The sequence below is a fragment of the Gossypium raimondii genome, chromosome 13 (assembly GCF_025698545.1).
Source record: "Gossypium raimondii isolate GPD5lz chromosome 13, ASM2569854v1, whole genome shotgun sequence".
In the NCBI taxonomy this organism is placed as follows: domain Eukaryota; kingdom Viridiplantae; phylum Streptophyta; class Magnoliopsida; order Malvales; family Malvaceae; genus Gossypium; species Gossypium raimondii.
This window is the reverse complement of record NC_068577.1, coordinates 4,760,928-4,776,947: the sequence shown is the minus strand read 5'-3', so window position 1 is coordinate 4,776,947 and position 16,020 is coordinate 4,760,928. Positions and strand designations below refer to the sequence as shown.

General features: G+C 39.0%; 1 protein-coding gene across 1 annotated transcript; it reads right to left on the bottom strand.

Moving 5' to 3' along the window:
- Nucleotides 1–5,728: 5,728 nt before the first annotated feature.
- On the bottom strand, nt 5,729–7,794 carry LOC105783437 (cyclin-D2-1). Its single transcript, XM_012608894.2, has 5 exons — nt 7,309–7,794; nt 7,155–7,241; nt 6,762–7,062; nt 6,546–6,664; nt 5,729–6,143 (listed from the first exon to the last, which is right to left on the bottom strand). Exons 1-5 carry the CDS (start codon nt 7,606–7,608, stop codon nt 5,916–5,918), a joined length of 1,035 nt encoding a protein of 344 aa, XP_012464348.1. The 5' UTR covers nt 7,609–7,794; the 3' UTR covers nt 5,729–5,915.
- Between the last annotated feature and the right edge of the window lie 8,226 nt (nt 7,795–16,020).

Below are 16,020 nucleotides of genomic sequence, written 5' to 3'. Positions count from 1 at the left end.
AACTCTAAGATTAAATAAGCATATCTTCTTGGGTCCCTTCCCTTATTTATCAGGCTCTTGGGATGGGCTTTTAATCTCTTCAACAACGGGCCAGTTTGGTTGGGCCAAATGACCTCCTTCAAATACGATGGATCGCACAAGTTCGTCATGGTTGCGTGTTCCCATGCGCAACCCATGACATTCTCCCCCACTTGTTCTAGCGACGCCCTCGTCGCATCTTCCTTATGGAACTGGTCAATCTTCCCTTGGAACTGCCATAATGCCTCAGCAGGTTCCCAACTTGCTTCACTATCAGGAAGTCCCTTCCATCGAACTAAGTACTCATGCCGTGGTCGGTGGTACTTTTGTCTAATTACCCGATCTCCTCAATGTTTTCAACTTTACGATCGTATGACACCTTTACCCCCATCGGTGCTCGTTCGGACTTGCCTCGATTTGGATCCTCTTGATCCCTATGAAAGGGCTTAAGCATGCTTACATGGAAGACTGGGTGGACTTTAAATTTTGCTGGCAGCTCAAGCTTGTAGGCCACCTTGCCTACTCTCTTCACAACTTTGAACGGCCCCTCATACCTTCGCACAAGACCCTTGTGCAAGCCAGTATATCGCAGAATTAAGTGTAGTTTAGCGAGGACTGAGTCACCCACTTGAAACTGTACATCCCTTCATTTTTGATCAGCCCACTTCTTGTTACGCTTACTTGCTTTGTGTAAACAAGCTCTAGCCAAGTCATTCTTCTCTTGCCAATCTTTTTAAACGATAAGTCTGCGGATTTGGTCTCAGATAATGGGTCACAACAGCGTTGGGTGTGAGTGGCTGTTGACCCGTCACTATTTCAAATGGACTTTGATTCGTGGCCCCACTTCGCTGCAAGTTGTATGAAAATTGGGCGACATCCAACAACTTTGGCCAATCCCTTTATGTGGCACTCATATAGTGTCGAAGATACATCTCCAACAGTGCATTTACTCGTTCAGTTTGCCCATCGGTTTGTGGATGCATGCTTGTGGAGAAGTTCAAATCTGATCCCATTGACTTGAACAACTCTGTCCAGAACCGGCCAGTAAATCGCCCATCTCGATCGCTGATAATAGACAGTGGCACTCCCTAATATTTCACCACGTATCTAAGGAACAACCGAGCTGCTTCCTCAGCAGGGCACTCTTTGGTCGCCGGAATAAAAGTCGCATACTTTGAAAACCTGTCCACCACAACAAGAATACTAGCAAACCCGTCAGACTTAGGCAAACCAATAATAAAATCCATGGATAAACTCTCCCATGGCCTTTCTGGAACTGGCAGGGGTTGAAGCAAGCCGATTGGAGTCTTTAACTCAACCTTGTCTTGTTGGCACACTAGACAAGTTTTCACATAGGTTTCTACATCAGCACCCATGTGAGGCCAGTAATAACGATCCTCTAAAAGGGCCAAAGTGCGATGCATCCCTGGATGGCCTGCCCATTTCGAGTCATGACACTCCTTCATTACTTCCTTACGGAGTTTCCTATAATGGGGCACATAGAGGCGGTGTCCATGAGTGTATAATAGCTCCCCATCAAGCCAAAATCTTCTCGTTTTTCCCTCCTTGGCAAGCTCACTCAAATTTTTGGCCGTAGGATCATGGGACAATCCCTCTCGAATGCGTTCCAACAAAGAGCCATCAGGTTGACTGATTGCTGCGAATTCCATCTTTCGACTAAGTGCATCAGCCACATTGTTGGCACTTCCTGGTTTATATTCCATTGTGAAATCGAACTCTGCTAGTAAAACCTACCAACGAGCCTGCTTGGGAGACAACTTTTTCTGGGTTAGAAAGTAACTATTGGCAACATTATCGGTAAGGACCACGAACCTGGAACCCAATAAATAATGTCTCCATGTGCGCAAGCAGTGTACTATCGCAGTCATCTCTTTCTCTTGGACCGTATATCTACGTTCCGTCTCATTAAGCTTTCGACTCTCGGAAGCAATTGGGTGTCTATCTTGCATCAGTACTCCCCCAATAGCATAATCTGATGCATCCGTACGTACCTCATAAGGCTTCGTAAAATCTGGCAAGGCAAGTACGGGTTCCCTCGTCATTTCTTGCTTCAATTGGTTGAAGGCCTTCTCACATTCTGGATTCCAATCCCATACCTTCCCCTTCTTCAACATGTCCGTCAAGGGAGTGGTAATTTTGGAGTAGCCTTCGACAAAGCGGCGATAGTAATTTGCCAATCTAAGGAAAGATCTCAACTCTGTTACCTTGGTTGAAGGCTCCCACTCTAAAATGGCTCGAATCTTATTCTTATCCATTCGGATCTTACCGTCTCCCACAATGTGGCCTAAGAATGACACCTCTTGTTGGGCAAATGAGCATTTCTCCTCCTTGACGAACAGCTCATTTTCCTTCAAAGTCTGGAACACCTCCCTCAAGTGTCTTATGTGCTCTTCGAGCGACTTGCTATACACCACAATATCGTCAAGGTAAACAACCACAAAACGATCAAGAAAGGGTTGAAGTACCTTATTCATTAGGGTGCAGAATGTAGCTGGAGCATTCGTGAGTCCGAAAGGCATCACAAGGAACTCATACGAACCGTACCGTGTCACACAAGCTATCTTTGGTTCGTCCCCCTCGGCTATCCGAACTTGATGATACCCCGATCTCAAATCTAACTTGGTAAACCATCTTGCACTACCAAGCTGATCGAACAAATCTGCAATAAGAGGAATAGGGTACCTATTCTTCACAGTGATCTTGTTTAGAGCTCGATAATCAATGCACATTCTCAAAGACCCATCGTGTTTCTTTTGGAACAACACTGGCGCACCATATGGGGATTGGATGGTCTAATGAATCCCGCATCCAAAAGTTCCTTCAATTTTTTCCGCAACTCTTCTAATTCTGGCGGAGACATACGATAGGGGGCCCTTGCTGGCGGCACCACATTGGACGCTAACTCGATTTTGTGGTCCACCTCCCTCTTGGGTGGCAAACGTTTAGGCAACTGAGCAAGTATTACATCTCGGAATGATTGCAACAATTGTCCCACTTCTTTCGGGGTCTCACTAACAGACTCAGCGGTCTCTTCGATCTTCAAGGTGGCTAAATATGAGACTTCATTTCTCCGTACACCTTTAGCAAACTGAATTGCGGACAGTGTTTTTCCCTCAAAGCTTCTCTTCCTTTTCACTTTCACCATGCATTAATGTTTCGCATCCGAGATCACCATGTAATTGCTCGAAGGGGCAATAAGAGCTTTAACCTGATCAAGGAAGCTTAGTCCCACCACAAAATCATAGTCATCAAGTGGTATTACCTTAATGGATACCTTCCCTGACCAATTGCCAAGCTGAAAATCCACTCCCTTTGCAACCCCCTTGATTGGAACACTTTCTGAGTTCACTGTTTTGATCCGACCCCCTTCATTATCTATCTTGAGGCCCAGTTTGAAAGTAGCCTCCTCAGACATGAATAAATCAGAAGCGCCTGTGTCAACGAGCGCATTCAATTTTCTGCCGGCCACAATGATGTCTACAAACATCAAACCATGGCTCATTCTATCTTCGACACCCCCTAGTATTGATCTAAGGTTGTTATCCTCCTCATCGGACTCCCCCTTTGCTTCCATAGCCTTGAGAGCGGCCTTCTTTGGACAGTCCTTGATCATATGTGGACCCTCACAGTGGAAGCACCTTATAGGCCCACTCTTTCTCTTGTCCTAAGGCTTCTTACCGTCGCCGTTCCTAGTGGGCCTTTCTTTATCTCCCCCACTATTACCCTTTAATCTGGGTTTAGAAGAATTGGAATTGTCTTTCCTCCCACCAAATTCAGCAAGTGATTCTGCTACTGACATAGCCTTTGTGAGTTCTTGAACTCCTCGGCGTTGCAACTCTTGCTTCGCCCACGATTTTAATCCGTCCATAAAGGAAAAGAATGCCTCTTTCTCCCCCATATATGAGATTTGGAGCATAAGCTCGCTAAACTCCTGCACATACTCCCTCACAGTGCCTTGTTGTGCAAGTCGACGCAACTTTGCCCGAGCCTCATCCTCGGCATACTCTGGGTAAAACTGTGCTTTGAACTCACATCAAAACTCCTCCTATGTTTCGATTTCAGGCCCACCACGTCTCACATCAGTGGACCTACGACGCCACCACAACAAAGCAACATCAGATAAATACATTGCAGCAGTAGTTACCTTAGTGACATCCTCCGTGATGCCTTTGGCGCAGAAGTATTGCTCGATTCCCCACAAAAAGTTGTCCACATCTCTTGCGGACCTTGTTCCCTTAAACTCCTTGGGCTTGGGAACATCAATATTGGGCTTGGGTGCGGCAGCCGCTAACCCACCATTGCCCAAGGCAACCTTGTAGATTGTGAGTTCACCCTTGAGCTCCGCAATCTCTCCCTTCAAGGCCACCACCATAGCCTCAATGGCATCATCTCTGCCAGTCAACTGTTTCATATTATCCGTCACATACTCTTTGAGCTGCTCCTGCATGGACTGCAATCCATCATGGAGCCTATCATCGACATCTTCAACCCTCTCTTTGATATCCCCCATGGAACTCTCGAGAGTGACGACGCGATCCTCTAAAGCTGACAATATGTCCCTTGAGCGACTGGCTTTCCTAGCCCTCCCACGGGTCTCCATTCCCTCAACTTCTTTTGACATCTTTCAACGGTGGCTTCGAACCTTAGCTCGGATACCAACTGTCACGGACTTAGAGTTTTCCCACGCGATCCGTGCGGCCTTAGGCAATTTCTCTGCCTAAAACGCCTAAGTCAGCCTAACTTGCAAAGAAAAATGATTCAACAGCAAAAACGCTCAAGTCAACTTAACTCACAACAATAAAGAATTCAATAGAAGTCCCTTAAGATTTTCGCTAAGAACAGCAGAAGAATGAAGTAAGAACGAGCCTTGAAAGATGAACAAAAGCAAGAACACTTGAGAGAAAAGTTTGAGGGAATACTCTCAAAATTCTTATTAATAACTCAGTGAATTACAATGAGTAAAGAGGTCTCTATTTATAGTTGAGCCTCAAAGTGCATCAAAGGCTACAATTAAAAGCTGTATACAATTAGAACTCTAAGACATAATTAGAAGCTGTATACAATTAGAACTCTAAGATTAAATAATCATATCTTCTTGGGTCCCATCCCTTATTTATCAGGCTCTTGGGATGGGCTTTTAATCTCTTCAGGTAACGGGCCAGTTTGGTTGGGCCAAATGACCTCCTTCAAATACGATGGATCGCACAAGTTCGTCATGGTTGCGTGTTCCCATGCGCAACCCATGACACTAGACACAGCTTTTATTTTCAGTTTTGTTTTTCAAGGCACCGTTTGGGTGGCCATTCATTTTTTGACTTTTCATTTTATTATTTTTAAGTCTGTAACAGGTGTTTCCTTCTCCTTTTATTTAATAGTATCAGCTGATCTCTTTTCAAAAAAAATTTTAAGCTAAATCTATAGTTAAAATTATAAAAAAAATAATCATAAAAACTATAGTTTAAAATTTTTTTTATGGTTAATATATGATTTAGATAATATTATTTCAATGTTAATAACAGAAACAAATAAATTTCCTTTTTCATTAAAGGTGCAAGAAAAAGGATATTTTGGTCTATATGAAATAATTGGACCAACAAACTTTGCCACATGCACTCATGATTGGACCTATGGCATGAGAATAATTGAAACATCATGGGAAACAGCTTAGGCGGTTTGACCAAAAAGCCCATTTGAAGAAGAACAAAAATATTGTAATTAATATATATTTATCCCTTAATAATAACATTGAATAAATAACAAAATTCGATTTACCCTTTATACGATCCGATCCTGGCCGTTCATTTAATTAATGACATAAAAAATGAGGAAAAATTAAATATTCTTAAGCGAGATAGATGGAGTGGGGGTGGGCCTATCTATTGTTGCTGTACATCCGGAGCAGAGGAGCGTAACCTCTTGGCTGGCGGCTCTAGTTGGCTACCGGAACTGCGTGTATCACAGCTGCCACAAGCAGCCGCGTCGAGGACGCCGACTGGGCTTGGAGGCGCGAGTGACGGCTGGACGCTTGGCTCCTTGAGCCGAGCAGATGGACACGTGTCGATCAAGTATTTCTCCATGAGTTGGTGACAGCTTCTCACCATTTCCTATCACCAAGCAAAAAGGAAGCAAAAAACAAATTCACCACGAGATTTTATAGGTTTTTTTACACAGCTTTCTATGCTTCTTTAATCTTCGAAATTCTCGAAAAAAACACGATACTTGCAAAGCAGTCCTTAAACAAAAATGAAATTATATTTCAATCCACTTAAAGAAACACATTTTATATTTTCAAAATTTCAAATTTGAAGTCCAAAAAATAGTAATATTTGTCAACCTTACAGAAAAAAAGCAATGGGTATATATCATATTATCACGTTGTAAAAAGTAGCTCAGATGGCCTTATATAACAATGAGTTTGAACACGTATAGACTAAAGGGATTAAAACCGTAAAAAACATATAGAATAGGGACCTTGTGTAGAATTTGACCAAGCGACGAGTACTTACTTTGTTTACACTCTCGGGGAAAAAGGCGTCATGGGCCGGAAACTGAAAACCCTCTCCGACAGCGCAAAAGACGGCGGCTGCTGCCATTGCCGACGGTGCAAACTGCAAGAAATCAATAACTGCACCCCCACCCCCAAAGAAAAAAATCATATAAAAGCAAAATAGAATAAAATCTTTTTTACAATTCAGTTTATAGATCAATAGAATTTTATATACCACGAGTGGTGCTGAGAATTAGATCCGAAGAAGCAGAGAGAAGAGAAGCAAAAGAATCGGGTAAGGAAGGGAGCTTGCAAAGGAAGAGATGGAGATAGTCAAAGGGAGTTACAGAGCGTAGTCTCCAATTCAGAGCGGCCATCACACGGAGCTCCATTCTTTGGACGGTTTCGGGTTCGAAAACGAATCTGGGTTCAAACAGTTGAAGGTCCAGCAACAATGGCACCTCGGCTTCCTCCATTTTCGCCGCCAAAGATAAACAAGCCACTGATAGAAGCTGAAACGGCCACCCATTTGGTAGCTACGAACACCAAATTTCAAAGGACTTAAGCAAAATTATAGACTAAAATTTCCGTTGCAAAATTACAGTGAGATTGTGAAATGGGTGTTTACCGGAAGTGAATATGAAGAGAGGAAACGGTCTAAGTAGTTGACGGAGAGAAACGCCGTTACTGGGCTGAAATTATAGTATGCATGCACCTGCATTGCCTCATCTCATAAAAATCAATAAAATTTGAATATAAATATATGTATATAATTTGGGTACCTTTAGGATCCAATTGATGGAGTCTTGACGGGCTATGACGTCGATGGAACGTTGCTGGCAACGATGGAGGTAATCGGTGACAGGCATGTGATGGGATTCCATGTCGATGAGTGTTGAAATGGTAACCACATCGGACGGTGGATAATTGTGGGACGACGTGCCGGGTTCCCGAGTTACCAGTTCAACGGCGGCGGATTCGCCGGAAGACAAGCTGCTGGTCGTGGTGGCGGTGGTGGTGCTACTACCGGATAAGGCAGGGGAGTTGTTTAAGGGAGTTGGGTGAGAGTGAGAGAGGGACATTTCGCTGATATAATGATAAAGATGCGGCGGGGGCAGAGGCAACGTCGTTTAATGAAAGGGTATCAGCTTCGGCGGTGGCATTGATGACGGCGACGACGAGGTGGAGGAGTGAGCCGATATTGGTGGTGGTATTTGTATTGTCATTGGCTTTGGTTTTTATGGTGTTTTACATCTTTCCAAGTTTCTTTTCCTTTTCTTTTTTAAATATAATTACTAGTGTTTTAATTAAATGCTTGTATGTATTACAACTTTTACTTTGACAATCACATTAATTTTTTTTTTAACGATTTTACCTTTTTCGACCCATAAATAGAAAGATAATACGTTTCAGCGTACTGAACTCACATATTTTTAATTAATAATAATGTTTATACTAATTAAACTAAACTCAATCAATCACATTAAATTTATCTAAACGTGAGTTTGATAAGTTAAAAAATAAAATATTAAATTTATATTATAAAATTGTTTGGTATATTAGTAAATTGATAAAAGTAAATCTTGACTAATTGAAATTTTATTATTTTATAATTTATTTATTTATTTTGAATAATTTTAAATAAAAATTAAATATTTTAATTTTAATAAAATAAAGAAAATAATTTATATAAAAAGTAAGATTTTAGAAAATATAATCAACTTAATATTCTTAATATTAAGTGATAAGTAGCTTTCTACTCACTTATCATCATATTCAACACTTTTTTGTTGAAATTTATATATTAAATAAAAGTTAATATGATTATCAAACACAATTAAAAAATTTAAATGTTAAAAATTTTCATATGAATGGTTTATCTAACACATCCTAAATTTGGAATCAATTGTCGGATCGAATCTTAAACAAGAGATAAAGTTCTCTCAGCATTTTTTTCCATGCATAAGACTTAAATCTAAAACCTTAAAAATATATTTACGTTTCAAATCCGCATACGATTATTGTCGATCTGAAGTTGCTTTCAAACTGTCACGAATCACTTTCATTTTCTTTTCGGTCTCTCTGATAAAATCAACCCTGTGTATCTTTTTCTCACTAAGCTCAGTCCAGTATAATGGAGTTCGGCATTTACGACCATATAGAGCTTCATACGGTGCCATCTTTATGCTCGACTGAAAACTATTATTATACGCGAACTCCACCAACGGTAAATATTTTTCCCTACTACTTTCGAACTCTAAAATACAACAACGAAGCATATCTTCGAGAATTTGAATCACTCTCTCAGATTGACCATCGGTTTGAGGATGAAATGCAGTACTAAAATGCAACACCCAAAGCTTCTTGCAACTTCTTCCAAAATCGTGATGAAAATCGCGGATTTTTGTCTGAAATAACAGAGACTGGCACTCCTTGCAATCTGACTACCTCAGAAATATGCAACTCAGCCAACCTATCAAGTAAGAAGTCTACACGAAAATCGGAATAAAATGTGTGGACTTCGTCAAACGATCTACAATGACCCAAATAACATCTTTCTTTTTTGGAGATAGAGGTAATCCCAATACGAAATCCATCGTAACTCTAACCCATTTCCACTCCGATATCATCACTGGTTGTAATAGTCCTGAAGGCACTAGATGTTCGGCTTTGACCTGTTGACAAATAAAATATCTGGACACAGAGTCAGAAATGATGCGTTTCATACCCAACCACTAGTACATTTGTCTCAAATCACTCTACATTTTGTTACTTCCAAGATGAATAGATAAGTTGCCATTATGAGCGTCGTGTAGAATTTTCTGTATAAGTTTTGTATTTTTCGGCACACAAAATCTACCTCGGAACAACAAACAATCATCGGATCTGATTTGGAACTCTGAATCAGTAGTTGACTCATACTGTACTCTTTCAACTTGCAATTCATTATCACATTTCTAAGCCTCGCAGATTTGCTGAAGAAATAACGGTTTAGCTTTTAACTCAGCTAAAATTGAGTCGTCATCAGACAATGCTAATCATATATTCATCGCTCTCAAGGCAAACAAATATTTTCTACTCAAAGCATTCGCGACTACATTTCCTTTCCCCGGATGATAGTCAATCACTAACTCATAATCTTTCAACAGTTCGAGCCATCTACATTGTCTCAAATTCATATCTTTTTGGGACATCAGATACTTCAAACTCTTGTGATCGGTAAATATGTGGCATTTTTCACCAAACAAATGGTGTCGCCAAATTTTCAATGCAAACACGATCGCAACCAACTCCAAGTCGTGTGTAGGATAATTCTTCTTGTGCGTCTTTAATTATTTGGAAGCATACGCTATCACTTTGCCTTCTTGCATTAAAACACATCCCAAACCGTTCAATGACGCATCATTGAAGATCACAAATTCTTTACCCGACTCAGGCTGAACCGAAACTAGTGCTTCGGTTAACAGTGCTTTCAACTGATTAAAACTCTGTTGACATTTCTCACACCACTCAAACTTTACATTTTTTCTACAATAACTGAGTCATCGGTGTAGCTATCATTGAGAACCATTTTACAAATCTCCGATAATATCCCGCTAATCCTAGAAAACTTCTAACCTCGAATATGTTTCTTGGTGGTTTCCAGTCAACAACTATTAAAATCTTGCTCGGATCAACTCTGATACCTTCTGTCGAAACAATGTGTCCAAACAATCTAACTTCTTGGAGCCAAAACTCGCATTTGCTGAATTTAGCAAACAGTTGTTTATCTTTCAAAGTTTGTAACACAATTTTCAAATGCTCGGCATGTTCAGACTCGTTTTGGGAATAAATCAAGATATCATTAATGAACACAACAACAAATCTGTCCAGATACGGTCTAAAGATTTGATTCATCAAATCCATGAATACTGCAGAAGCGTTAGTTAACCCGAATGGCATAACAAGAAATTCATAGTGCCCATACCTGGTTCTAAATACAGTTTTTGGCACATCCGAATCTTTAACCCGCAACTGATAACAACCAGAACGTAAGCCAATATTTGAGAATACCGTTGCACCTTTCAGTTGATCAAATAAATCATCAATTCTAGGTAATTGATACTTATTTTTAATCGTAACCTTTTTAAGCTGTCAATAATCGATACACAATCTCATTGATCCAACTTTCTTCTTTACAAACAAAACTGGTGCACCCTAGGACGAGAAACTCGGTCGCGCAAAACCTCTATCTATCAACTCTTGCAACTGAGATTTCAACTCTTTCAACTTTGTAGGAGCCATTCTGTACGGAGCTATTGATATCGATGATGTTCCTGGTACTAACTCAATAGCAAACTCAACTTCTCTGATCGGTGGCAACCCGAGTAATTCTTCTGAAAATACATCTGGATATTCACTAACCATTGACACTAATTTAATCTTCGATTCAGACACTTTAGTATCCAATATATATGTAAGGTAAGCCTCGCAACCCTTTCTCACATACTTTTGCGCTAACATAGTCGATATCACAATAGACAACCCACTCGAATCATCGGATTCAATACGAAGAGTCTCACCATTCTAATATTTCAATACAATAAGCTTTCATCTATAGTTTACAACCACATCATGTAGAGTCAGCCAATCCATACCCAAAATTACATCAAATTCATCAAATGGTAAAAGCATCAAATCGGCCGAAAAATTGTAACCCCGAGTCATCAAAGGACAATTCTTGCAAACTTTATCTATTAGGACATACTGACCTAAATGGTTCAATACCTTATCCACGAATTTAGTGGACTCTACAGGTAAACTCTTACTAGACACTAAATTCGTACATACATAAGAATGTGTTGATCCGGGATCAATCAAAGTAGTTACATCAGTGTTATAAAGAGAAAAAGTACCAGTGATAATATTTGGAGTCGATGCATCTTTGCGAGCATGAATAGCATAAGATCTGGCTGGCGCCCGTGCCTCGGATCTCACAGTAGAATCCTTTGTTGCACCTCTGCTACCATTCATATTTCCAGTATTTCAAGGTGGTCTCTCTCTTGTAGCTATATTGCTCAGTCTAGCAGTCAAAAGTTTGTCTTTCTCAGGTAACTTAGGACAATCTTGAAAAAAATGCTCTTGCTAGCCACATCTGAACCATGCTCTGTCATTCATTTGACATTCTCTAAAATGTCGTCTACCACACTGTTGACACTCAGGTTTGTTGGCCATAACACTACCAACACTCGCCACTGAAGTGGCTTGAGCTTTTAGACTTGCGTGTTGCTTTTCACGATCTCTGTTAGAATACCCCACTGAACATGTCGAGCGATTATGGAAATCTTTTGATTTTTTTGACGATGAATGATATGATATACCCGTTGACCTCTTTCTTGAATCTCTAGCCTCAGAATCGGCTATTCTCTTTTCTTTGCTAAGCTCATTGGCTTTGTGAGCTCTATCAAATAAAACCACAAATTCTTTCAGTTCAAGTATTCTGACTAAAATATTAATATCTTTATTCAACCAGTCTTCAAAATGTTTACACATAACCATTTCGATTGGAATGCACTCTTGGGCATACTTGCTCAGTCTAACAAACTCTCTTTCATACTCGACTATAGTTATACGACCCTGTTTCAGCTCTAGAAATTCCTTGTGCTTTTGATCAAGAAATCGTTGACTTATTTATTTTTTCTGAATTCTGCCTGAAATAATTCTCATGTGACCCGGTCTCTCAGTACTATAGAAATTAACGTGCTCAACCACTAGTATGCGACGTCTTTCAGAAGAGGCACAACACATTTGACACATTCTGTTGGAGTACTAGACAACTCATCAAAAACTCTGATTGTATTCTCTAGCCAAAACTTGGCTCTCTCCAGACCGTCATCAACAGTAGCCCTAAACTTTTCAACCCCATATTTTTAAATTTTATCTACTGGCGGCTTACTCATACGTACATGTTATAAAACTTGAGGATCTATAGGGACTGGTTGGGGAAAAGGTAGGGGTGGAGGTTGCTGAACAGCTGTATTTGTTCAGACAAACTCAGTGAACCACTTGTTCATCATTTGGAAGAAGGCTTCCTTAGCTTTTCTTCCATGACCCTCAGATACGGGTCTCGATCCAGATTGCGCTGCTCTTCGAATGGAGGCCGGCGCTTTACTTTCTACATCATTAGATTTTGCTCTGTTGGAATCCATTACTATATAAAAACATGATTTAAACTGTCAAGAGACATCACATTATCACAAGTTATAAAATGACATGTATAGCTAGACTCACATACGCTACGTTAGTCTGAGAATTGACTAAATCGTAGTTTTGATACCAATAAATGTAACACCCCTAAACCGTATCCGATGCCAGAACAGGGTTACGGAGCATTACCAAATTTATTAATAAAAAAAGCATACTTTTCATATTTATTTCTCATACAAAACAAAAACCATTCAAATTTATTCATATAGTCCTTAATACGAGCCCTCGAGGCCCAAAATAGACATAAAAATGGTTCGGGACTAAATCGAGTACTCAAGGAATTTTTTAGGAAAACTTTAAAATTTTTCAACGTGCAGGAGACACACGCCCGTGTGGCCAAGCCGTGTGGGCATTCGAAATGGGGACACATGACTGTGACCCAGCTCGTGTCTGTACCGGTGTAACTCACTGGCTTGGGACACACAGTCAGACCACACGCCCGTGTGCCAGGCGTGTACCCTTCGAAATGGCCTCACAAGCTCCTGTGTCAGGCCGTGTGCTAGGCTATGTGAAAATTAGAGGGTATACTGACTTGTGCTACACGACCAAGCCACACACCCGTGTGCTAGGTCGTGTGAAGCTACTAGCATACTTTCTATAGAAATATCAGGGTGCTAGGACAAAAATAGGTCATTTTCCAAGCTATATTTCTCACCCAAATTGGTACCAACCTAAGCTTAACAATGTACATACAATCATTGCATAAATAGGCATTCAAAACCAACCAATATGAAGTTTATAACATGTCATAATATCACACACAATCATGATACTCATAGGTACCTCAATAGACCATTTATAACATGCCAAAATTTGTCTCCAACATTTACCTAAATGGTCAAACATATATATGAGACATTGTACCTAAAATTTAATATGTATGCCACTTCTCAATTTCAACCATTTGGTACTCAAAATACCAATTCACAACTAAGGCATTCACATAGCAAACATACATCAATATGGCAAGACCATTTACTTATATATACATAACAAAATATACCAAAAAAAAGCCAAATCAAATGGCTAAATACATGACCAAAACATATAGGCTACTTTAGCCAAATAACCTATACATGCCATTTGACCAAAATATAAAGTCCAAAGTACCAAAATAAGTGTTTGATAGTGTGATGCAATCTCTGACAACTTTCAAACCGAACGAGCTTCCGAAGCACTATAAAACATGGAAAATAAAACAGAGTAAGCAATTAAGCTTAGTAAGTTCGTATAACTAAAAATACAACTTACTAATCAACCACAATTTAGGTAAGCAACATTAAGGCATAATACAAGCCAATTTGGCCCAAAAGCCTAACACATAATCATTAACCATGTTAGCCATGAATTCATATGTCAATATATACCACTTATCGTATTTCACATAAATACCTGTACTAGTTCGTATTGAACTCGTATAATTCTCGTAACAACATTGTACCCATTGAACCATTTGGAATACTATCGGATATGCGGGTATCTCGCACACTAAGTGCCAATACGTGGTCAAAACCACCACTATCTCATATCTTGTATCAATGCTCTCTCTCGAGCCATAACTGGGTTTGCTCACATAAGCTGTCAATCAAGACGTAGCTACATGGTGCTGCTCACACAAGCTGCCAATCAAGACGTAGCTACACGACGCTACTCATACAAGCTGTAAAGTAACCGCAACACATGTCGAAAGCTCAACCATCGGTAGGACGTACGAGACCAGCACCCAAAACACGGTAACCCCTAATGACATGTCATTTGTATCTTATCTATTCCTAAAGTTCAACTAGGATCTTTACATAGCTGAAACTTCGTCGAATATCTTTGGGGAGTCGTATCATCACAATTATAATAATAAAGCATTTAAAACACGTATAATTTAAAGCTTATTAACATATGAACTTACCTTGAATTAGTATGGAAAAAATTGATCGATTAGTCTACTACTTTGTCTTTTCCCCGATTTAATTCCGAACGTTGATTTTCTTGATCTATATAATTAAATTTAACTAATTTAATTTTTATTCTATTCAATTCAATCCAAAATTCATGTTATGACAAAATTACTATTTTGCCCCTCTACTTATAACTTCTTTACAATTTAGTCCCTAGGCTTGTAAAATGAAATTCATGTAATTCATCCACATCTAAGCCTAGCTAAATTCTGTATATGCTTATAGCAGCCCATACATTTCACAAATTCACAAATTTAACACAATTTTTATATCTTTCAATTTAACCCTTAATCCACATTTTCATTAAAATTCACTTCACAAAAATTGTTTAATTAACAATAAAGATTCATTTTCTTCTATTAAAATTCAAGAAAAACTAAAATAATCTCATGGAAAAACCCTAAAATTTCAACCATATTGCAAATTAGTCCTCTATTTAGCTAGGTTAAGCTAAAACGATCCCAAAAACATAAAAATCAACAAAAACGGGACAAGATTTCACTTAAATGAAAAGGAAAAGCTTGAAAAAATTTTCTTCTCCCCTCTTACGGTGAATTTCGGCTATGGTGAAATGAATGGGAGAAGATGATAGCTTTTCTTTTATTAAATTAACCTTTATTTACCTAATCACTAATTTACCCTTACCTAACTTTAAAATTTTCATAATTACCAAGCCATGCACATACACTAACTCATTTAATGGTCTAATTACCGTATAGGGACTTCCAATTTAAGGTTATATAGCTATTTAACACCTTTAACTAGTACAACACAACTTTTGTACTTTACACGATTTAGTCCTTTTTCACAAATTAAGCATACAAACGGTAAACTTTCTTAACGAAATTTTTATACTATAATTCTATCATGCTGTAGATATTAAAATAATATTAAAATAAAATTTTAAACTTTAGATTTGTGGTTCTGAAACCACTATTTTGATTTCACTGAAAACGGGCTGTTACAAGAGACTAAGCAAAGGGAACTCGAAATAAAAAAGCAAGAACTTCAGATAAAAAAGAAAAGTGAATAAATCATTTAATTCAGATTCATAATAATAGGTAAGGTCTAGGTGGATTCTTTCCTGGGTACTGTCTCTTTCATTGGTTAATATTCGATTATTTCATTGGTTCATTCTCTGTTGCGTTTTTAGTTAAATTAGTTTAGTAGTTTTAGATTAAAACACATCACTCCAATTTATCGGCTGAATAATAGAAAAATATTAATTACTAATACTTTTAGTACTTGTGGATACGATATCTTTACTCACCGTAGCTATACTATTGTTTGATAGGT

Excerpts from the sequence above, each read along its gene's own strand:
- LOC105783437 (XM_012608894.2), bottom strand. The coding sequence starts at position 7,608 with ATGTCCCTCTCTCACTCTCACCCAACTCCCTTAAACAACTCCCCTGCC. Across the intron at positions 7,242-7,308 it reads CCATCAATTGGATCCTAAAG|GTGCATGCATACTATAATTT; the intron begins GTACCCAAATTA and ends GAGGCAATGCAG. Across the intron at positions 6,665-6,761 it reads AATTCTCAGCACCACTCGTG|TTATTGATTTCTTGCAGTTT; the intron begins GTATATAAAATT and ends GTGGGGGTGCAG.